Source organism: Lissotriton vulgaris, chromosome 12, assembly GCF_964263255.1.
Source record: "Lissotriton vulgaris chromosome 12, aLisVul1.2, whole genome shotgun sequence".
Lineage (NCBI taxonomy): Eukaryota > Metazoa > Chordata > Amphibia > Caudata > Salamandridae > Lissotriton > Lissotriton vulgaris.
In genome coordinates, this window is record NC_141700.1 from 54,935,053 (window position 1) to 54,960,621 (window position 25,569).

Genomic DNA, 25,569 nt, shown 5'->3' on the forward strand with positions numbered 1-25,569 from the left:
AAAGTAGCGCCGGCCGCGACGCTGACGGCCACGACGTAGCGCTGACCGCAACGTACGTGATGACGAGGAGGAGCGGTGGTGAAGTGAGGAGCTCGGGAGGAGCGGCGGCTCAGGTAAGGCTCTGGGACACGGGACGGGAGGGAGCCGGTGCGGGAGGTTGGCCCGGAACACCTGCGGTAAGGCTCAGGGTCTGGGGACAGCATTTCAGGCTTGCGAGGAGGAGCGGCGGTGAAGTGAGGAGCTCGGGGAGGAGCGGCGACTCAGGTAAGGCTCTGGGACATGGGACGGGAGGGAGCCGGTGCGGGAGGTTGGCCGGGAACAACTGCGGTAAGCCTCAGGGTCTGGGGGCAGCATTTCAGGCTTGTGTGCACTCCAGCCCGCCCCCCGCCCGCCACGACATTGTCCAGGACACAGACAATATCGTGGCGGGCGGGAGTGCACGCTAGCCTGAAATGCTGCCCCCTTCTGCCCCGGGCAATGCTGCGGCGGGCTGCTAGTATATTATATATATATATATATATATATATATATATATATATATATATATATATATATATATATATAGCACCTCGACTCCCTCTTGGTCAAGAAAGAGAGTGACACAGCTCCGGGGGAATAAGTGAAGATTTATTGATTTTTCTTGCGCAAGTCCCTGAAACGCTGGGGAGACGCGTTTCAGCCATCCATTGGCCTCATCAGTGCCCGTCTCAGCTGCCTTCTCGTTGTTTCTGGGCGTCCGTTGTGGTGGATTTCCACTTGGAGGCGATTGAACGCATGGGGAGAGAGGAGGCAAACGCGGCGTTTGCCTGATAAAGGGGGACAAAGGACAGATTTACCTGCAATCCCGACTGTAGAAAGGCGTGAATTCTTCGGCCAAATAACTTTGGAAGCACCACCTGGTGTTTTGGAAACCCCTTCACTGTATGGGCTCTGACGAAGGACTTCAACGCCCAGCATGCAGTGGGACTGTAGAACAGCGCAACATGTCTCACACCTGTGAGGCATAAGGTGGGGCCAGTGATCACATGATCAAGAGTGGTCACAGGTTAAAACATCACCACAACGGACGCCCAGAAACAACGAGAAGGCAGCTGAGACGGGCACTGATGAGGCCAATGGATGGCTGAAACGCGTCTGCCCAGCGTTTCAGGGACTTGCGCAAGAAAAATCAATAAATCTTCACTTATTCCCCCGGAGCTGTGTCACTCTCTTTCTTGACCAAGAGGGAGTCGAGGTGCTATGTTTTACCAGTTCGCAGGTACTGGTCTTGTGACACGCCCTCTCGGTCTGGAGCTACGCGTCGTACCTGCAATCTTTGGAGGATTGTTTGAATACGCGTCGCCCCCCCGGCGTTGGATTTCCACTTGGAGGCGATTGAACGCATGGGGAGAGAGGAGGCAAACGCGGCGTTTGCCTGATAAAGGGGGACAAAGGACAGATTTACCTGCAATCCCGGCTGTAGAAAGGCGTGAATTCTTCAGCCAAATAACTTTGGAAGCACCACCTGGTGTTTTGGAAACCCCTTCACTGTATGGGCTCTGACGAAGGACTTCAACGCCCAGCATGCAGTGGGACTGTAGAACAGCGCAACATGTCTCACACCTGTGAGGCATAAGGTTGGGCCAGTGATCACATGATCAAGAGTGGTCACAGGTTAAAACATCACCACAACGGACGCCCAGAAACAACGAGAAGGCAGCTGAGACGGGCACTGATGAGGCCAATGGATAGCTGAAACGCGTCTGCCCAGCGTTTCAGGGACTTGCGCAAGAAAAATCAATAAATCTTCACTTATTCCCCCGGAGCTGTGTCACTCTCTTTCTTGACCAAGAGGGAGTTGAGGTGCTATGTTTTACCAGTTCGCAGGTACTGGTCTTGTGACACGCCCTCTCGGTCTGGAGCTACGCGTCGTACCTGCAATCTTTGGAGGATTGTTTGAATACGCGTCGCCCCCCCGGCGTTGGATTTCCACTTGGAGGCGATTGAACGCATGGGGAGAGAGGAGGCAAACGCGGCGTTTGCCTGATAAAGGGGGACAAAGGACAGATTTACCTGCAATCCCGGCTGTAGAAAGGCGTGAATTCTTCGGCCAAATAACTTTGGAAGCACCACCTGGTGTTTTGGAAACCCCTTCACTGTATGGGCTCTGACGAAGGACTTCAACGCCCAGCATGCAGTGGGACTGTAGAACAGCGCAACATGTCTCACACCTGTGAGGCATAAGGTGGGGCCAGTGATCACATGATCAAGAGTGGTCACAGGTTAAAACATCACCACAACGGACGCCCAGAAACAACGAGAAGGCAGCTGAGACGGGCACTGATGAGGCCAATGGATGGCTGAAACGCGTCTGCCCAGCGTTTCAGGGACTTGCGCAAGAAAAATCAATAAATCTTCACTTACTCCCCCGGAGCTGTGTCACTCTCTTTCTTGACCAAGAGGGAGTCGAGGTGCTATGTTTTACCAGTTCGCAGGTACTGGTCTTGTGACACGCCCTCTCGGTCTGGAGCTACGCGTCGTACCTGCAATCTTTGGAGGATTATATATATATATATATATAAATATATATATATATATATATATATATATATATATATATATATATATATATATATATATATATATATATATATATATATATATATATATATATATATATATTGGCAGGACTAAACACAATACATACAATATACAGTCATTGGTAAGGCATGTTCGTTTACACAGTTTCTATATTATGCCATAAAATTAAAGGGTGTTATATATTTTCGGTGTAGGTTTTCAGTATGTTTTATTTGTTGTTCAGTTGGTATGGTCTGAAGTCTTTTTTCCATTGTATTGATCCGAGTAGACGCGATGTAGTCCCTCTTTCATTTCCATGCCTCGACGCTGCTCTTCCTCCTCCTGCAGCGGTGTGTCGCTGTGACGGCAGCTCCAGCAGTCTCAGAGCTCTTCCGGGTTAAAGGTCAGTATGCGCCCGGCTGCTCCCCGCCTGCTTCCGGGCTGCAGTGAGTGAGTCCGCAGCGGGCCATGGAAAAGGAGTAAGGGATACCGGAGACCAGCAGACCCTGCCCGCCCGGGGTAAGTAGTGGGAGCCTCGGGGGACAGGCTCAGCGGTCTGTTGCAGGAGGACAGCACTGTTGCCTATGTAAATCATTGTCCAGACACTTATGGAAGGTTACTACCCCACCCTAAAATGGACCTCACAGCACCTCACCCTTACCATTCAGGGGAGGACTTTGACGCACCCCAGTCACCACACAGGAGGACATCACACTCCTCCCTCTTTACAACTAGGGGCCGCATTATCCACGAATATGACACACAACGCCCTGCTTTTAACTATTAGGCTGTAATTAACTGCATCTCGCATATCACAAAGAGGGGCCATACATCTCTCCTTATAGACTACGAAGGGCCACAGTAAGCACAAAATGACCACAAAACAGCCTATTTATTAAAGTCCATGACAATACCGCACCCTACTCATCACAAAGAGGAGCAACACGGCCGAAAGGCGCATAGTCTAACATAACTAACACTGTACTGCACAACTTTCAGAGCAAAGGGACCAGCACTGCACCTATCCTTCTTCAACATAGATAATACATTCCATCCTGTTCACCACTGCACCTCTTTTCACCACGTTGGGTATCACAGTGCACCCATTGCATCACATTGGTTTCACACTACATTGTAGTCGCCACAAAGGGTTAACAATGCGCTCCTTAACCCCCGAAAGACATTCCTGCATTGTGTTCACCACATAATGTTAACTCCGTAGTTACCATTATGCCCCATTCGCCATAATTGGGGCCCCCAGTATAGTAACCACGCTCTGTCACTTTATTTACTAAGAGATCGCTCACTTAACCACATCTAACAGAGAGAATAACCTGCTTCCAACTCTCCTCAAGTAGTGACCAAATTCCGCCTTGTCACTAATGAGGCACTACTTGACCTTTCTTCACCTCAAAGCGTTCCTTCACAAAACCCGGCATCAACAGTAAACGCCATACCCTCAATAAATGGGCACCACACCACACTGTAACTCTCATTCCAAAGAGGGACTACACACAAGGGAGACCCCAAGCTCAACCGCACTGCTTTCATATCAAATGGTCTTTGCTGAATTTATTTTGTCACAGAAGTCAGCAACCTGTCACTTCTCCATAAAGAGGGGCCGCACTACACCATCTGTATACAGATTTCACCAGCACCCACGCATGAAAAAGATTGATCATGCCGCATCCACCACAGCTAGGAACCACTCTAGTGTCTTCGTGCCAAAGCGGCACAGCACCGCACCTTTATACCTTAAATGGAGATTACTTCCTGGCAGCACCATACTCAACAAACTGAGACATCCCTGTATCTTACTAACTTCATATTCCCATCTTACCATAAATAAGGGCTGCATTGCACCCCGTCCTCACTACAAGCAGCCTGCACCACAAATGTACAATGCTACAGCACTTCATAAGGTCACAAAAGAAAATGCTCCAACTTTCTCAACACAGAGACGAATTCATTGCACTCCTCATTGACAAGTAAGCACAGTCCATTCTAACCCTGCTCTAAACGACGTGAGCCGCCTTGTCTCGCTACACTATACCTTGTGTATCACAGTTCTGTTGCAAAGTGCAAATCCTCCTCATGTTCATGCACTACTCTGGGTATGTTATGTTGTTTTTGTGTAGGGGGGCGTTGGCTAAAACAGCATTGAGCGATCAAGATCTCTCAATGCTGTTTTGATTCACAGGGGCATACTATTGACAGGATGTTCGTGCTTTGCCCAGTGAAGGAAAGTTTGTAATGGTGGTGCTTGTGAATGGTCAGTTGGATTGTGCTCATAGAGGAATGTCCCAGTAAAGCATGCTCCAGATTAGGGGATGAGTTATGTGATGTGTCCTCAGTGAGTTTGTAGACTGTATTGATTTTGTTAAGTGTGTTACACAACCTTCTTTCACCTCTTCTTCTACTATTCTGGCTTTCTTCCCTCGCAGAACCACATAGCTTTCTTCATTACAATACGCTATGCAAATGAAAATTGTTTAACATAAATATACGCTAGAATAATGCACAGCGAAGTGTCTAAATATTTACGGCAGAATGGTTGAGGCTCAGTGATGGAAAGGAGGCAAGCTGAGGCTGAGGGGGCCAGTGATAGAACAGAGACATGCTGCAGGCCGTGTGTTAAAACGGCATGCCAAAAGCCCTGAGCTGGAAATGTGACATTCCAGAGGCCCTGTGATGGAACAGGGGCGTGCCGTATGCTGTTTGAGGTAAAGGAAGGGAAGCTGGTGGTTCTTTGAGGGAATGTAAGGGGTGTCGGTGGCCCTTGACAGAATGGAAATAGTATCAGAGGCCCTTAGACTGAAAGGAAGGAATGCCAGAATCTATCTGAGGACGTCTGGGGGCCCTTTGATGGAACAGAAGGGGTTCTGGAAGCCCTTTGATGCAAAAGGAGAGATAGCGGTGGCCCTTCACTGGAATATGAGAGATTCTTTAGTCCCTTTGCTGGAATAAGACCCCTGGCTTCTGATGGAATGGACAAGGGGCGAAAGCCTAGGATGGAATTAATGAATTGCTAGAGTCCTCTTTCAAGGACTTGATGTTGACGGCTTGGATGGAATTAAAGGGATGTTGATGGCCTAAGGTCCAATGCAAGAGATGCTGGTGAACCTACGGTGAAATGGAAAAGATGCTGGATAGCTTTTGTTGAAAGGATTCTGGTGCTTGTAGTGGCAATGAAGAGATGCAGATGAACCGGTGCTGGAAAGCAAGAAATGCTGGATAACTTGGGTGGAATTGAAGAGATGCTGGAGACCCTGTGTCGTTTGTATGGTTATTTCTATTGTGTGAACCAAACCAGAAGGCAGCAGAGAGCTGTAGATGGTCAAAGTCCAGCATAAATTCAAAAAGTGGTACGAGAGCTGATTTAAGGACTGCTAATGCATTGTGATGTAGTGTTCCTTAAAGAGGGGTGTCTTCAGCTCTTTCCTAAATTAGTGATGTGGGGCCAATGGATACTTGGATGCTGTTCCACATCTGGGATCTTAGATGGAAAAGGTCTGCTACCTTGTTTTTTAAATTCTTGTTTACAACTGTTAGTCTGCAGTTGTTGGTGTTCTGTGTGTCAGAGATGGTGAGCTTGTCTGCAAGGTAATAGTGAGTACTCGACGTGATGGGTTGGTAAATAATGCAGCTGATTTTGAAGGGGTGCATGCTTTTCTGGCGGGAGGGGGGTTGTCAATGGAGTTATATCAGGATGAGAGTTGATGTGATCATATTTATTCAGGCCCTGGGTGCGATGTCCTGTACTTAAAGGGTGCCTGTCAGGAGTCTGGAAGGACACCATCCATATGTGACGATACAAAGGCTTGATTAGCGGTTCTGAAGTTGTTTTCTGGAAGAAACCGTTTCAGAAAGCTGGTAGAAAACACCCTTTATTTTTTCGGAAAACTGTTCCTGGAGGGTGAGCTTGGTATCCAAGGTGAACCCAAGTGACTTGGCTTTAACTGAAACTTGATTATGGAAACCATCAAAGTTCATGTTCATGAGCCAGATTTGTACAATTTCCTGGTTGTTGTTTTTGGCAAATAACAGGAATGTCTTTGTTGTGTTAAGCTTCAGGTAGTAGGCATTGAACATCCAGTTCTGGATAATGTGCAGGCAGTGTTTGAGGCGTAGGATGCCTGTCACAGAGGAGACTTTCAGGTAGAGGTGTGTACCGTCAGCATGTTAGTGAATCTCAATGCTGTTTGTTGTCTCTGTATAGAGACTGAAGAGGACAAGGGAGCGTATGGAACCATGGGAAACTCTGCAGGTGATGGAGATCTTTATCTGTGGTGAGATGGGCATCATCTACAATGTGTAAGATTGCTCTCTCTAGGTTGCAGCGTGGTCTAAAGCCAGATTGGTAGTCATACAGGAAATGTTGGAATAGATGCAGAATCCATGTGTGGGTGCTTTAGATGAGGGGCACTGACGTACATTGTATAGTTCGGGCATTGAGGTTATTTATATGAAAGAAATGAAATGAAAAGAAAATGTATAAAGCGATAACTGCCACTCCTATTTATAAAGCGATAACTGCCACTCCTAACGGAGTCTCCTGGCGCTATCAGACCACAAGTTGGGAGGGAGGCAAGAATATAAATGAGCTTTAGGCAACAGGTCAGTGGCCGATCGAAGATCCACGTCTTTAGCTGTTTCTTAAAATGGCCCTCTTGTTCCAAAGTTCTGAGCTCCTTGGGCATGCTGTTCCAGGCCTTAGCTCCCAAAACGGTTGCTGATCTTCCGCCTCTGGTAACTAGCTATGCTGGAACACTAAGCAAGTTGACCTTAGCGTTCTTGCCGTGATGTAGTGCCTAAATCTTGCTGAGAGATATCCTGCGCCTAGGTGGCGATGGGCTCTAAAAGTTGTCAAAAGAGTTTAAACAGGACCCTTTTACAGACTGGGAGCCAGTGAAGGGACTCCAGTGCGGCCGAGGCAGATGCCCTGCGTGGTAGTGCTAGGACCAGTCTGGCTGCAGCGTTCTGCACCACTTGAAGTCTCCTCAGGATAGATTTGTTGATACCTGCAAGGAGACTATTACAGTAATCCAGTCTGGATGATATAAGTGCCACTGCTACCGTTTTTTTGGCTACTAGGGGAGTCATATTAAAACATTTTCTCAAAGTTTTTATGAAGCCAAAACAGGTCCCGGTCAGTGTTAGGACATGGGGGTTGAAGGAAAGGGAAGAGTCAAACCACACGTCTAGATTTTTGGCCATCTCTACCGTTGATGGCGGGGCTGTGGTGTCATCTGGCCACCAGTCCTTTGGGCAGAAGGGATTGTCTTTTCCTATCAGTAAGATTTCTGTCTTGCTGGTGTTGCAACAGAGATGGTTTTCCTTCATCCATTGCAACCCAGCCGTCAGACAGGCTTTACATTTTTCCTCTGCATTAGTAGAGGCCTTATCCAAGGAAAGAATCAGTTGTGTGTCGTCAGCATATGACGTGATCTCAATCCCATAATTCGCGATCAGGGTGGCAAGAGGGGCCATATATACATTAAAAAGCAAGGGACTCAGTGAAGCCCCTTGCAGAACTCCTGTGGTGATAACTTGTACTGGTGACGTGAAGGGTCCCAGCGCAATTGATTGTGTCCTGTTTGTCAGAAAGGATGTAATCCATGCCAAGGCCCGGTCCGATATGCCACACGATCTTAATCTGTTAAGAAGATTTTGTGTGAGATCGAATCGAACGCTGCTGACAGGTCTAAAAGAATCAGTACTGCCTTCTTGCCTGCGTCCATGATGAATTTGATGGTATCTAATAATTCCAGTAGTGCCGACTCTGTAGAGTATTTTGTACGGAAACCCGATTGGCGGGGATGGAAAGCCTGTACTGCCTCTAGATAATTGGAGAGCTCCTTGTAAACAAATTTCTCTGTATTTTACCCAGGATGGGCAGCAGAGATATGGGCCTATCATTTATGAGATCTGATGAGTCAATGTTTGATTTTTTTCTTTAAAGGTTTCACTATGGCACATTTCCATTCATCTGGGACTGTCCCTGTAGCTAAGGAAGAATTCACAATTTCGTTTATCACCGGGCCCACAATATCTACTAAATGATGTAAGAGCAACGGTGGGCAGGCGTCCAAAGGGGAGCCGTATTTACAGGACAGGATTGCTTCCTTAGTTTGGAGGAGAGTGGCCAGTTTGAAGCCTTGAAGGGCAGCACCACTCTCCTCATTCGGAGTTTCCTGCGCCTCCAAAGGACCCAGATGATCGGGGATCACAACATTCTTTTGAATAACCTTAATTTTTTTTGTGGTACGGTTATGTTAGATCATATAGTCTGCAGTGGGATGTGATATATATGCTGTATATTGAGCAGTGATAAGATGGTCATGGTGCTGCAGTGACACGTTGTTTACTGTGTTAATGAAGTTGGTAATGTGGTCTGAGTAGGGTTATGATATACTTATTACAGAGCTTATTGATAAGAAAGCTGTGGTAGTTTGGGATGCGACTTTGATGAGTGATGGGGAGACATGGATGAGTTGAGGCTCTGATATGTATAGTATTGTGTGCTGGGATAGGAGGGTTTGTGGTCTGGTTAAAGGGCGTGAGGTTGTGAAATACTGATAGTCTGTCAAAGAACTGTGATGAAAGTGTCTGTGAAAGGTGTGCATTTTAGCTCAGTGGAGAGTTTAAGGAATAGTGATTTATGTATCTAATTTACTGGGATGAATATTTGAATTGGGGAGGCGAATAAGATTCCCTGATATAAGTTGCGGGGGAGGTGGCCATGGTGTCTTTGTGGCAAGAAAGTTTGGCTGGTACTTTCCTTTTTGGATGTCTGAAAATGAATGCTGCACTTCTGGTGAAGAAGTAGCTCTTGGCGATAGACTTCAGAACTACAAAACAAAGTGACCTATTCTTCATGGACAACCTAAGCCACACGTTTAACTATATTATCCATAACTACAAACATCTTATTTTCATATTCAGTCACCAATGCCCGATTTGATCTCCACAGAGAAGGTGATGTTTTTCTTGTACTCTTGTTTCCCTTTTTTTGTGCTGTTATATCATTTTTATGTTAATGTTTATTAACCAGCACATTTTGCAGCATGGTAATGGCTAGCACCTTTCTGGAGTGCAAGGGTGCTACAGAATGTCCGATTGGGTGAAGGTTTAGCTGTCAGGGAGAGGCAGGTGTGAAGAGATGCGCATGGTCCAGAGATACTAAGCTTGCAGCTGTGCCCGAAGATGAAGTAACAAACGGGTTGTATGCTGCAGAATTAAAGATGTTCTTGTCTTGCTGTGGTTATCTGAACTATGAACAGGTGTCTTTCATGTATAACTAGGTGCGTCTGGGTCCCTTCAATGAATGACTGTGGATGAATCCCATGCTCATTGGAGGAAGAGGCAATATTTTCCACTAATGCCAGCTTATGCCTGTTTTTGTTACTTTCCATTCTCTGTTTAGTTCACCTGTGCTGCCCGAGGCTCCTTGGACAGTTAATGCAGAGGGAAAAGAGGCGACGCCTGGATAACGAAACTGCAGGGAGTGGAAGAAGGTAATGCGCTTAAGTGCAGTTGTTGTTGGATGGAATCAAGGGTTGTGGGTGGGGTCTCTTTCAGAGCAGTGGCACTGTAGCTGGAACAATGCCTGTCTGTCTGTCTTCTTCTATAGAGCGCATTTTCATGTTGTTTGGGTCTTTGCCTCTTCTTTCCCTGTTGGTTCAACTTTAAGAACCATGATGATGATTCAGTTGCATATTCTTGTTATACTTGTGCCTCACCTAAATTGGTACTGATCCAAGTAGAACATCAATTCTGTTTTTTGTTTTCTTTTATTAAGCTCTTTAGTGGTCTTTGTCCAATGTTGTTGCGTTTTCCCCTTTCAAGGTCTAATTGCAGGTCTTTGGGCAGTCTTATAATTAATTTTATAAACCTAGTCTTCCCACCTCGTCAAACCCGTCCATGGTTGAAATAGGACAGAAGCAGGCTGGGGAATCAAAATTAAAGTGCTGGCATTGCAATTTGGGTGCTAAAAAAATAAGGTCGTATTTCTCAATCAAGCTATTCTGAACTTTGTAAGACCTGAACTTTTGTACTTGCTGCAAGCAGTGTGTGTGGCAATGTTAGGAAAGTTAACAAGTGAAATTCACTGTGTTCTTTCCCTATCACATCTCTGCTTTTCTACCCACTAAATCCTATCAGTACTTTGATGCTGCCTTTGACGAGGTAATAATATCAATAATGCACATTCTTCATTCCTTTAACTATGTCCCTATTCTTTCTTCTCTCCTGACCCCACTCCAAATTCTCTGGCTACCTTGATGATTTATGTAACTGTGCCATCTTATTCTGGATTTGATAAAGTAGTTGACATATTACACCTAGTATTTTGTAGCGGATACATTAACCCTCCAAGATGTTTATGGATGTTCAAATTTGAGCGCAGATTACATAAGGATTTCTTTTGGCAGTACATTACCAATCTTAAATATATATACACATACAGTGCTTAATTTGTAAAATACGAAGTCCAGGTGCTCAAATTTTTGTCGGAGACCACACCTACTTTCCCCCAGCTCCACCCACTTCCGCCACTTGCTTCTTTCTTACTACACTTCTCCTTCTCTACCTCTTTTTTTCTGTCCCTCTCGCATCTTTCTGTGCCTCTTTCCCAGTATCAACCCACCCTCACTGTCACGACACCCCTCTACTTCTCCCTCTGTCTTTTTGTTTCACCCCTTTTCTCTCAACATCTCCTCTTTCTGCCCTTCATCAGTCTTGCTCTACTTTTCTTTCTACCTCTCTTCTATTGAGGGCCACTCTTCTACATGTTCCCTATAATCATACAAGTTGTCCTACGTCGCCTCCAAGGGATTTGTTACAAGTCGAACAATGCCGGGCTGCACAGCAAGCAATCTGCGAGGGGGGAACACAGGCAGCAGTCCGCATACTCGCCCACGAGGAGCAACCACTTAACACCTACTGTCAGGAAGAGCACGCAGTAAGCACAAACTGAGCTTCTCCACATGCGTACATGGGTGGCTCCCTCCATGCTCACGAGTGTGGGCAATGCAGAAGGCATCAACAGGCACCCCCACCTATGCTCTGAATTCACAATCGCATCACCCAAGGCACAAAGTGTGAGAGGCGCCGCCCACACCCGACGCGGAAATATACAAAATGATACCAAGAAAGGGCCTACCGGTGTAAATCAGCATAACCGCCCCAGTAGTGTAGGAGGGTACATAAAGCGAAGTAAAAAGGAAGAGAGGACACTACATAAGGTGTGCTACTTAGCTTGGAGGTCTGTACCACCTAAGTGGGTGCAAAAATCAAGCAAGCTGTACTATGGGTGAATGTATTGCGAGTATGAAGCTCCATTATGGAAGGGATTCAGAAAAGGGGGTGGTGATGCTTTTTAAAATTTTTTTTATTTTTATTAATAAATGACCTTGTCATTTACATAGGCAATAGCTTAATTGTTAACCACATGACTGCTAAGCTGATTCCTCTCCTGTGCTGGAAATTGTTATATCCCATGGTTCATGACGAGCTCAGCTCGTCATGAGCACACGCCCAGTGAACTGCATGACGAGCTGAGCTCGTCATGAGCAGCGAAGGGGTTAAAGAAATGGCATCGTCATTTACAATGCCAATATGTTTATTGTTTGCAAATGCTTTACGTATTGCATTTACATCAACACAGAGCTACCCACACAAATCTACCTACATAGAGCATTCACATAGAGCTACCTACACAGAGCCATACTCACACAGACAGAGGCATCCACATATATTATATATATATATATATGATTATATCTTTAATGTCATCTAATTTCATGAATGTATTGCTTTCTTCACTATATGTTTGATTTTGAGGAATTATAGTGGAATATGATATGTTTGTTTTGGTTTTTATGAACTGTATTTTTTTTAGCCCTATCATATAGTTTGCCTGTCTATATGATTTTTAATTAATACGTATTAAATTTATATACTGTATGCAATTTTAGTCTTTGTTTATTTTTATTTTTCACACTTGCTAGTTTAGACTAATTTGGTCATCTAAAATATGCAGATGTCCTAGGTTTTGTACTCACATAGGTATTTACCCTGCCCTAGGAATCCTTATCGGTACCCAGGGGGTCCTTGTTTTTCTCATATATATCCACATATAGAGCCACCTACAATAAGTTATCTACACAGAGCCACAGCCACATACACAGAGCGACACACATAGAGCGACACACACAGAGCGACACACACAGAGCGACACACACAGAGCGACACACACAGAGCGACACACACAGAGCGACACACACAGAGCGACACACACAGAGCGACACACACAGAGCGACACACACAGAGCGACACACACAGAGCGACACACACAGAGCGACACACACAGAGCGACACACACAGAGCGACACACACAGAGCGACACACACAGAGCGACACACACAGAGCGACACACACAGAGCGACACACACAGAGCGACACACACAGAGCGACACACACAGAGCGACACACACAGAGCGACACACACAGAGCGACACACACAGAGCGACACACACAGAGCGACACACACAGAGCGACACACACAGAGCGACACACACAGAGCGACACACACAGAGCGACACACACAGAGCGACACACACAGAGCGACACACACAGAGCGACACACACAGAGCGACACACACAGAGCGACACACACAGAGCGACACACACAGAGCGACACACACAGAGCGACACACACACAGACACACAGACACACAGACACACAGACACACAGACACACAGACACACAGACACACAGACACACAGACACACAGACACACAGACACACAGACACACAGACACACAGACACACAGACACACAGACACACAGACACACAGACACACACACAGAGCTACACACACATACACATACACAGAGCCACACACACAGAGGCACATACACAGAGCCACACACACACATATAGACAGAGCTACACAGAGAGAGAGAGCCACACACACACAGCCACACCGTGACAAAGCTGTTCACCCGGTCCCTAATTAATGTTTTGTCGCAGTACCAAATCCACCCGGTACCATTCCTTCCTCGAGGACAAGCATAAAATGGCAACGACTGGGTGCTCTCCAATTCGAGGCCCCAACACAAAAGTATTCTCACATTTCTATATGTGTAAATATATCATGCATGTTTTTCCTGTAGTTCGTTGCTTCAATTATTACTATATGAAATGAGAACTTACTTTCAGAGATCTTAAAGCTCTTACATTGACTGTACTAAAATGATTGACATCTTGATCATTTTAGCTCAACCATCACAAATATTAGCTTACCAGTCCTAGCTATGCAGACACCTTCAAATATTATCCCGTTTCTAGTGCATCTTAGCTAGGCACCAATAAACATGTGGATCCCGCAAACCTCTTCCCCCGAACACAGAAACCCTTTCTTAACTTATCACTACTAAAGTTCGTGTCGAAACGACTTATTTCTGTACACCATGAAATGTGGTTCCTTTTACATAGTCTCCCCAACTTGTAATGCTTCAGTGGCCTCACCAACTAACTGCGATCCGAAACCGGGTTCAGAGCACTTTAAATAGCACCAGTTAAGTTACAGTGGACGCACATTCATTTTTGTCAGGCACGGGGAGAATAAGTGATTTACCCAGGCGCATGCAGATTGTGTAAGAGGCATAAGCCAAATAATATTTCTCTTATAAGTGCTCGGTTGTGAGCGCGCTTTCATACTTAACGTTAAACACGACTTCCAATTGAAAGCGCTCCCTTTTTCCTAGCAAGCATCCCGAATACAAAACTGAACCTATTGATAAATAAATACCGTGCTCAAGGCATTACCTAGTCCTGTATCGTGGCGTTTACTTTTCAGCGTGGTCTCATAGCGCCTATGCATATAAGAATAAGTACATTTCCCTGTACGTCCAAAACCGGCTACGGGCAGCGTCACGCATAAATACCCGCCATGACTGTCGTCTAATCGTTGGCCTCCTAGTTTGTACCATGACAGTTATAAACTTCCCAGTCGCCTATGCAGAGCCTAAAGGGCGAATCTATCCGAGTTCTCATCGCGCTTCCCGACAAAAACGCCTGAGACCCAAGCAACTCACCATGGGCATTTGGCACGGGGGCGTCGGATGAAATGCTGGCGGCAGGACCTGAAATAAACTTAATTGAACAAACCTCCGCTGCGTGCCCCGCCGCACCGGAAAGGCAGGGGTAGCGTGCCTGGCAGGAACAGGCATAAAGAAGCGCTCCAATGGAGGAGAGACGAGGAGAGAGGCTGGTTTAAGCACCCTACTGAAAGACATTAAATCTCCAACTTCCGGCTGGCAAGCCAGCCTTCGGTCCTCGACCTAAAAAGCAGCGTTAGTTTGGCAATTGCTGCTACACTTACGGTTACTGGTGGTGTTGGTGGGTGCCTGGACACTGGCCAGCCTGCCTTTATTAAGTGATAACGATGATAGGCTTGCTGCTGCCTGCACTCAACGTTATTTCATTAGGCTACCCCTACCCAGCTGAACCGCAGTTGACTTGTGACGGGGTACGAATGTATCCCGGGGGCGGGGCATGGCATTTGTTTTCAAAAAGTAACGCATGCTGCCTGCCGCCGCACAGCTCTAGTCCCTCAAAACCAAATAGAGCTCAACCAGTGTCCCGCCCACTGACAACAACTCTGAACTAAGGGGCGCTGTCTAACCAAGGCAATTCGCAATGCGCAGCCTCACGACTGAATGCGGATTCTATTGGAATAAATACATTATGGTTGTTGGAGTCGGACGGTCTGGAGTCTGGACCCAGTAATGAATCTCATGTGATGTAAATATATTTTTTGGGACGAACAGAACACTGTTTGCGCCGAGTTAGTGAGGAAAGGTTATATACTACCTACGCCACAATATTGTATGATGTGCAGAGTTTCAGACGCTTGGTAGACCCGGCCCTGATCAGTAAGTGCCTGTGCTAAGTACCGGAAAGCACCAGCACAAGTTAAGCATCAGTTCAAACAATCCCGGTTCTGCAGCGCTCTTTGTTGGTGCGTTATCCTGCGGCTGAACCCACGCCGCTATATATTCCACAACTTTTCCCCGAGAAGGGAAAAAATGGGTCGCACACCCAAGTCAGTTCACAAAATCAGCTTTATTTGTATTATATCATACAGAGGCTGACAGCGCGTATTGATGTACGCGTTTCGGTGTCTCTCCACCTTGCTCACTATATATATATATATATATATATATATATATATATATATATATATCGGAAGCACGCGAGAATTTCTGGATCTACACAGAAGATCAAATGCCTTGACATTCTCTACAAAAGCATTAACACCCCCCTCCCCCGAGGGCTTGCCAGTAGATAAACTTGCCCAGCTGATTAATCCTTAAAGATGCCTCCTTGTCAGTCTTTCTATTGGGATTAGCCCAGTGCAATCGGGAGCTGAATTGCTTGCACCTTGTTGCAGCATACTCCGCTTTTCATTCTTCTAGTGTGAATGAAAGCAGCACAGAGTAGGCAACTTGTAACTCCCCTTAACATTGCTACTAAACTGTAATACTGGTAACAATTGGAGAAACACAAGTAAGAGTAGGCGGATGGTTGTCACTCAAGATGACATTGTCTCCACCTTCGTCAACTGAAACATCATGGTAGAGCACTGAAAGGCATTGGAATCAATCATATGTACTGTCACATCATGCAACTTGCAATGTACATTCCAGGAGCTACACATAGTAGTTACGTTTAATTTTCCTCGGTCCTATTTAATTATTTAATTACTTAATTTTGTATAGTAGTGCAGCCCGCTGTGCAGTATCATCGGATCCATAAGGCGAACATTGAAGATAGATGAAGTTTTAAATGATAACAGAGCATCTCTCGAAGTGGTATTAGCTTAAAAAGACCATCAACCTTGTATACTATATAATGCGTAGAAAACCTTGGTGAGGAGTCTGCAGAATGAAGGAGCAATAACCAATTTTAGACATCTGACCAGTCCGTCTGAGTTAAGGAAGCGGGTGGGGGTATTCCTAGCCAGAAGTTTACTTGAACTCATGGTGTATCTTTTGAATTTTAGAAAGTCAATTTCCAGTTTAGAGAACGAGGTAGAGAGCTTGACAGGCATGAGCCTTGCACATGAAACACTCCTCTAAACTTCTTGTAATAAATTGGAGGGACGGACATTAAGTTAAGATTAGAAGATGTTGGACCTCTTTTTGAAAGAAAAAGGACAAACCTCTATGACGTAATTTGGAGCTCAGTCATTTAAGACTTTGTGGACAAGACACATGAATTTGAAATATACTCTTTACTTTATAGGGAGCCAATGGAGGTCCTTCAGCCCAGGTGTGATCTGGTCATATTGTTTCAGGTCGAACAGGAGAAGAGCAGAATGAATTGTTTGGAATTTTAGTATTTGTTCGGGATTTAGCGTAATGGTTGTTGCAGTAGCAAAGGTGAGAAAACAGTTGATGAAGAAACAAAAATATTTTTAAGACATTTATACACATAGGCTATAAAAAGAAGGAATAAATATCAAACAATATCTTGTTTGTTTGCCTGGCTTGGCAACTCCTCCACCATTGTCAAGCGACCCCATAAGCATGGCATGACAGAACTTGCCAGGCAGTCTGCATCTCTCCCCTCTTACCTCTGTAGAGCTTGAGCTGCAGAGGCAATTAGCTACAACCTGCTTTCCCTCTGGCCCACCTATTCACATCCAGCAACTTAGCTGGCGCTTCAGGTGGCTTTTGCAATGAACGTTGATTGACACATTGGGACCTGTTTGACTATGAACAGGATAAAGTTAGAGCGTATGGGTCTTGGGACAAGCATGATGACTCGTGTGGCGGTTGATTTATTTGCAAATTAGAACTGTGCTGGCTGTCTTGGTACAGTAGATAGGACATGATGCAGTTTCTTGCATGCCGTGTGAACCACCCACACCTTGCTGCTCTGTGTGCCCAGAGCAGTCTACGGTCGATTGCTCTGTGCTAACTATGACTGCCTCCTAGTATTTCTTTAAAGAAGTTAACCAAACTAGTCTGCCACATCCCAAAACAATCCCATGCACAGTCACAAATTTGACCAGATGGTCGGACTGTTCCCTCTCCATCCAACTTCAGGGATCATTTGTTGTAATATTTTAATTATTTTCCTACATAGACGTTTTTACGGTGACTAGCAATTTGTGGTCCTTATAAAAGCCTTGATCACCCATTATAGGGGCAGTAGTGGTTGTAACATGTTGACCCATCATACAGATTGATCCATCAGTCACTTTGGGGTTAAAGAGGTTTCCCTCTGATTCCACCAAGAGGTAGTTTTAATTCTCCACTTTTTCATTTTTACATTCTGCTCTTCACCCACACCACTGCGCACACAGGGTGAGCATTCTCAAGAGCTCATCCCCTGCGGGACAGTAGTAGCCCACATCATATTAAACAATCTATTGCGTGAGGATGGACTCTATGATGAAGCATGCTCCACAAAGGTGTGTGAGGGTTCTCCTCCTTAAAATCACATTCCTTAGTGTAGGAGACAGTTGTTTCTTAAAATCACGAGTATTGTTTGTGTATTTTGACTGCTAACATGACCCAATGGCCAGTCTTGACTCTGATCAACACCGAATCAATATATGTATTCTCTTGTGGCAGAAACCTCCTTTTTATTGGCCTGATTCCTCCTTGGTTACCGATTGCATGCCTGAACGTTTTTATCCATCTACATACCTGTTTTGCCATGTTGTTTTCAAACGTGGCTTTCTGGGCCAGGAATTCTAGAACCTTACCACCAAGGCCATACCCTATTTTCATACATCTGTATTGTGTTTTAAGGATGAAAGCCCATCCGCCTTAGTTATGTCAGACCCAAAAAGAGACGGTCAAGATGTGTCTGAACGGTTGGTTGGGTTGAAATGCACGTCATCACTTTTGCTTTTTCGTCATGGGACAAAAATATCATTGGGTATTGAAGCAGTATAACACAATTTATCCTTCTAAAGTGTAACATCTAGTTGCAGAGTACCCTGTTACTTATGTTTGGGGCACACATTAAAATAACACGCTTGAGTGATCCTCTGTAAAATTTGGGGTCCTTTTTGAAGTTACAGCAGAATTTGCCAAACTTCAGTTGCTCATTTTGTTAGTCATCCATCTCTTCAAGATCCAGTAAGCTTTTTCCGCTCTTCGTACAGAGCATGTTCAGAAAGGGTTTTTTATTCGGAGGTTATGGGAAATACTTCACATAAAATTATGAAGCCTGGCTTTCTGCTCACTTACAGCATCACATATGAACAGAAGAAGTTAGTAACAACTTTGCATACACGAGTTATTGATAACCCTCTAAAATGTGTTTGTAACGCGACAATGTGAGGCCACTCTGTCTAATCCCCTTGTAAGATATATTGTACAGGATCACATCTCTGGCCAATGCCACCTCCTGTCAGAAGAGCCACAAATCAGTTAATTGCAAAGAAATATTTTCGAAAATAAGAAACCAGTTTCAGTAAAATGTGAAACATACACAGGCACAGAAATTGCTATAGTAGATCTGGGAAATGAAAGTCATGGTTTGACTTCCCAGCAAGATTTAAATTGATGTTTATTTTCCAATTTTACATACTGGTTGATGCAGACCTGCATGTATTAACGAGTTTCTGCGCATCTGAAGCTATCATCTAGGATAATGCACGAGACGAATATTCTCTCCTGCGCAGATATTAGAATAGTCACCATTTATATGGCCCATGTGAAGCACACAACAAAAATTATCCTCCTCCTTCCACTAAAAATACGTAATATTAACTCTTTTGATTGAAAATGCCGCAGTTAAACTTCTGCTGTGTCCCTGCCTGGTTTCCAATCTGTTATTCGCAATTTATACAAAAATCTCTGACACTGGTGTGTCTACATTAAACAGTTCCCCAGCGTAGAAATGCAGTACAGGCGATGAATATTTATTGCCGGGTATGATTACCACAAATTGGACCAGACCAGTAGATAAATCAGCCTAGTAACTACTCTGTACACCTTGAAACTGCACAATACCCTTTTTTTTGGTGACGCAGCACTTGTAATTTGCCCCCACCTGTAAACCATTCGTGTATCCTCCTGTTGGTTATCCAGAACTGAGGTAGCTGCCTGTTTATGTAGAATTTGGAAGTTCTGCTATTGGTTACCTAAAAGTATTGTTTGATGATTATTCAGTTTCTAGGTGATGATTTTATGTCCGTACAAAAAGCTTTGACACATTCCTCTTGGTTGGAAGGACAGCAGTACTAGAAGAAAGCACTTGTATGGTGGTAGTGCTTGCAGCCACTTTTTGGTTCATCATTTTCTATTTTATCTAAAGCTCATTATTAATTTCTGCCTCAGACCCAATCTACAGATACAATAGTAATACAGATTTAAGTCACCCCTACCCCTCTCGATTGTGTCACATTAAAACGTTTTTTTACTTGAAAGCTATAGTTAGGGCGCAAAGCATTCTAAGTAAAAATGTTTGTTGTTGCAGTCACTATGGGGAAACTACACACTGCTTATAAAACACTGGGCCTCTGGCAGAAATTTAGAATGTGCTTCACATTTCTGACCTAATAAATGGGAGTTCATTTATTTCTGTCCAGCCTGACAGAATTCATCATGCGGCAAGGTGTATGGTTGAAATTTAGCTCACTGATTCTGTTTGATGCAATAGCATAAAATATGTATTTGTAATGGGCACAGTCTCCCTGAAGGGTGTTCTTTATTGTTACTTATTTTTCACCCTGGGCGTAGTTCGCGTAGTAGTGCTACATGGACCTATCCGAAAATTTGCGATGCTCTGGCCAATAGTAAGATGAATACTGGCCAAACCAGCGAGTTTGTACTTTGTCTTGACTAGGGGAAGCAGCATGTACCGGCCCATAGAATGATTGTTGGGGACATGACTCTGTCTTTTGTTGTCTTCCTCCATGCCAGGAGCTGGCCCTGGAAGAAGTCCTGCTGCAGGACTTTGAAAAGAGGAAGCTGTATTTAATAGTGAGAGGAAGAGCAGGCCAATTACGAGGAAGTTCTTAGTTCCTGGCAAGCGGGTTTGCAGGCAGTCGGGAGTCTGGATAGCACTATACGCTACATAGAGAAGACACTATAAATCTCAAAAAAAGAGAGCTGAAGTATAAAAATGGATCCCGTATAGCTGCTTAAATCACCTATTTTACAAAGGTGACGCCAAACCAAAAACTAGGACATTAAAGAAAATGTAAGTGACCACACAACGTTGGAGCACTAACAACTACAGGACAGACAATTACCAATGAGAAACCTTTGAAGGACATATGGACGTGACCCAGAGCAAAGAATAACGGCCAGATACGGACTAATTGATCCCCATTAAACCTCCGCTGCATTAAATGAAAGAAAACAAGCAGCCCTTACGAAGGTTTATTAGCTCCATGAGACCTCACTGTGATTTGTGCGCTATGTAAGAACATATGACATTTGACAAGGTGGATTGAATCACATGTTTTCCAGCTGGCAGCATAACAATGGATATTAATGAAGAATTTTCACCATGAGTTTTCTGTTGCAAGCCATTTGTTAGCTGGAAATAATGAATGTGATGTGAAGTGTGTATGAGTATGTTTGGTATGTAATGACTGTATGTGAGGTGAGTGTAAATGTCATCATTGGTATGGGGACAAATTTAAGATTGTTATTATGTATGTATTTATCGCTACAGTAGTTAAAATTTGTATACTTAATAAGGATGATATCAATGTTGCATCATTTATGTTCTGTATTGCACAGATGAAAAAAGAAAATACCCAAGGTGTTTTTTTACCATTTAAAAATGTATTTAAAAAAATGATTGAAAAATATAAGAAAAACAATGAATAAAAATAAACTGATATTCTTGTATATTTTCTTCGACAATTCAAAACAAAGGGATAGCCCAATAGAGCTTTAATTAGCCAGAGTATAATCAGTGTTGGTCGAGTGGGAGTTTTTTTTGTGTATATATACAATTACAAGGAAGATCCAAATGCGTGGCGACCAGCCTGAAGCAGGCATGAGGTCTTCCAGAGGAAGTGAGCCTCCCATGAAGATCTTGCAGCCCAGTCAGCTAAAACTGACTCACAAATGTTTTAATGAGCAAGTGGGTCAGGGATTTGCAGAGAGCATTCCAATACTGTGAGAGTATTGATCTAACAAGTAACACTTGTTGTTCTTCTTCAACCTGGTGCATAGGATAATTACCTCTGGTCTTTGGTTCCTGCCACTGGTTCAGCAGCCGTACTTGTAGCTCTCAATTTTCTAGAGATATTGTTTCACGTTGCTTTTGACTCCCAATGCTAAATCACATTCCCCAATCTCAGCATGGTATGTGGTGAACCAGGTGAGACCGTGACCTCCGCACAAAAATCTCAACCTTGACTGATGAATTTTGAGATACAGGACCTTAGGATGCTGATACTGCTGGTGGATGCACTTTAGACGCTTCCTCTTCAGCAGTGACCTCTTCCACACTTATCAATTCCCTGCCTTTAGGACTCCCTGTAGACATGATTAACTGGTCACCAAGACATGATAACCAGTCTAGCACCTTGAGCACATCACCTTCCAGCTTAGGCAGAATCATTCTTCTTTTTGAGTTGTGCTTATTGGGTAAGTTCACAGTTTTGGGCCGTTTATTCATAATCTTGACCACACAAACCCAAGCCCTCTTATTTACTTATCCTTGCAGTGGGATCTCCAAGAAGCTAAGGCAAATTGATGCATTGCAACATTCTGATTAATATATTTACCACGTTGATTGAACATTGTGAACACAGCCCATAGTGCAAGACTTTACACTTGAGTTCCTGAGTTTAGCGGAAGCTGTCCAAAAATTCCTGCGGGTTCACATTAGTTATATATAACCCATGGCGTTTGAATACTGAGCCCTAACGCACACTAATTATTTGATCTCATGTCCTCACCTCAGACGTTTCAAGGGCCTACTGATTTCTTTTTTTCTTTATTGTAATTGGACTACTTTCCTACGTTTAACTGTGTACAACTGTTGTTGGTACGAAACCTACTGCAATGGGAGAGCAACAAGGATTGTAGTGTATGGACATTTTTTTCAAACATTTATAAACTGAAAAGTGCCATGGACTGACCTTTTTACATTATTTTCTTGGAGCAAATGATCTCTTATCCCCAACTACCATGTTCCAACATGTTCACCATAGCTAGAAAATATTTTCCAGTTTTGAGGGTATCTGATTAAATAATTTTACACTGAGCAGAGTTAGTTTGTTCGGCATGTAAAAAAAACTAGGACAAGATCTGGCCTATCTCCAGCCGTACACCTTAACTGCTCATATTCGCTAGCCTCGGAGAGTCAGGTGTATGTAGAAGTGCAGCAGTATCCTGGACGTCAGTAGTAACAGTATCCACAGCAACTGTTGTTCGGTAACCACTTGCTTCACCTGACCCAGAGAAACCACTTTGCAGAGGCCATGTCAAATTCAGTCTTTTTGCAAGCTCGTCAGACCTGAAGGACCTGCTCCTTAAAGGAGATGCTTTCAAGTTAAGATTTTTTTTTTAATGGGAAGCATACTACAAACTGCATTAAATTAATGTAAAGATTCATACATTTCTTGATCTGCAATTACCGGATCCAATCAAAAGTAGTGAAGGGATTTTAATTTAAAATATTTTGGTGCATTTCATCAAGGTTTAGCTCACAAGACCATAACTGCACTACGATAGGTTTGAATTTTTGCACCTAAGCACTGCATTTCATCCCTCTCCGAACTTAAGTTCTCCCATTATTTTTTTTAAATTTTTAGTCCTGTAGTTGAAAATGTGGGAGTACGGAATCTGTTCTTGAAAAAGTTGGTATAATCTCTTATAAACGTATTTCTCCTATGAATAATTGTGTAGCGTAGTGATAAGGGACCACTTTTCTGTCCGCCTGCAAGGTGAAGGTGTCAGTTTTAGGGGCTCACGGGGTATGGATCCATTCTTGTTCTTTGTAGGGCACAGAGAGGCCTTGCGTGCATGTCGCCTGGTGGGTGATCCCTTTGTTTCAACACTGATCTTCTAGCCACTGATGATCAGAGAGACTCAGGGCTCCTCCAGATGGACTGCATGGGCTTAAAGGAATTGTGACTTCACAGAGGATGGGAATTCTCTGTTGTGCTGGGTGAGCAGTGACAACCATTAGACCAGCCACTGGCCATTGCAGCTATGCCATGCTGCTGGATCGCATTGGGAACAAAGGTTTCCCAACACTGTAGTGTTTGTTTTCAGATGGGGTGGTTTAACTACCTCCTGCTAGAATAAGAAATGTGGAGGACTGTGGCTTCCATGCCTAAACTCTCATCTGTGCTTACCTGGACTAACCTCGCAAAATAGCCTGAAGCCGTTTTTTCCAGTCTCTACACAACAAGAATCAACTACATTCAGCATCATATTGTTTGTTTTCAGATGGGATGGCTTTGATGCTTCCAGCTAGAATACAAAATGTGGAGTATTTATCACTTCTGTGATTACCTCTATCATCTCTTCTTGCCTGACCACACAAAGCAGCCTGAAGCCATCTTTTCCAGGCTCTATTCAACAAGAGAACTACAATTGCCCAAGTTTAGACAGAGGGAAGTCTTTTTACTCCAGTTTTGTTGTTTTGTTATTTGTGAGGATTGCGTTGACCGTCTCCTTACGTGAGAGGTCTTTACTGTGTGACCCTCATTAAAACGGCATACTCAGCGCTTCAATAGAAATTAATTAAGACCTTCGCCTTTCATATGGATTATTGAAGGGAGGCAGGTTGGGCCTGTATTGATGCCTTTTGGTGTGAGTAGCATCCTAATTTATTATGTTTTGGAAAAACCCACTTCATGCAGCATTTGTGTGAACCACCGTCAATTCCTTGTTGTTGTAGGGACTGTATTGAGCCTGGCATCTGATTCTTTTCTGATGACCAATAGTGTAATGATTGTTAAGTTCTTGGATTAACATCAGCCAGGCTCTTCCCTTTGCAGTGGCATTGTTTGCTGCAGTTGGGGTGGAAATGAAGTGGTTAAAACTACAGGTCACGTGGGTTGAATTCCGGGTTTAAATCTGGGGGTGGTCCAAGATGGGTAACACCGCTTTGGTGATGGAGAGAGAAGGACCGTTTAGAATGCAGGTATGTTCATATGGAGTGAATTGTAAGCAGGACGGGGAAGTAACGGTATTTACGCTGATGTACAGAGGGGAGGCAAGGATTGATGAGCGACAGTAAATGAAAGAACTGTGTTGGGAGAGGGCTAGGGACGAGTAGAGAGACAGAGTAAGGTTGGTGTAGGAAGGATACCTATGAGTATGCTTGAAAGGTGTTTGATGAAGGAGGAACGTGGATGGGATTTAGAAAGGGAAGTGCCAGAGGAAAGGGACTGGGAGAGAGGAGGGGGAAGAATGAGAGGTTAGGTTGGCTGCATTAATAATGGTTTCACATATGGGAAAACGAACAGGTTGAATCTGGTTACATTAAAAAAAGTAATTTATCTGAGTACTTCCAGAGGAAATGGGGGATTATCTCAGAAAAGTATATTTTTTTGAACTGCATGTGTTAATTAAGAAGCAATGAATGGTATTTTATAAAACAAAGATTTCTTATTGAGACTTTATACATAAATTGGAGGAGGATTTTGTAATGTTATTTTAAGTTTCCCCTGATGAAGGGCCCGCAGAGGCCCGAAATGCATTGGGTTTAAATAAACTGCTTCTGATGAATACAGCACTTGTACGTGTTCTTAATCAGAGGTTCGGATGGCCCATTTTGAACACTAGAAACCCAGGAAATTGCTTTCCTTGCATGATGGTTTGAAGAGCTGCAAGAGTGAAAGAGTGGATAACCAATTGAAAAAACAAATGAAAAATACAAAAAGGAAAGAGAAAAATTGCAAATGCAGGACTGGCAGTGCCATTGGTTCTGGGGCGAAAAGGTCGCCCCAATTAGATGTTGTATTGTTTGCTGCAGGACCTAGTGGAGAAAGGAGGTG

The 25,569-nt window shown here is 44.1% G+C and overlaps 1 protein-coding gene across 1 annotated transcript in view; it reads left to right on the forward strand.

Moving 5' to 3' along the window:
* The first annotated feature begins 2,945 nt into the window (after positions 1-2,945).
* The window catches only part of DPP9 (dipeptidyl peptidase 9), a 79,113-nt gene continuing 56,489 nt past the window's right edge, over positions 2,946-25,569 (forward strand). Inside the window, exons 1-2 of the mRNA XM_086947055.1 lie at positions 2,946-3,078; positions 9,986-10,076. Of these exons, the coding sequence (XP_086803181.1) occupies positions 10,021-10,076 (56 nt within the window). The 5' untranslated portion in view covers positions 2,946-3,078; positions 9,986-10,020. The remainder of the gene's footprint in view (positions 3,079-9,985; positions 10,077-25,569) is intronic.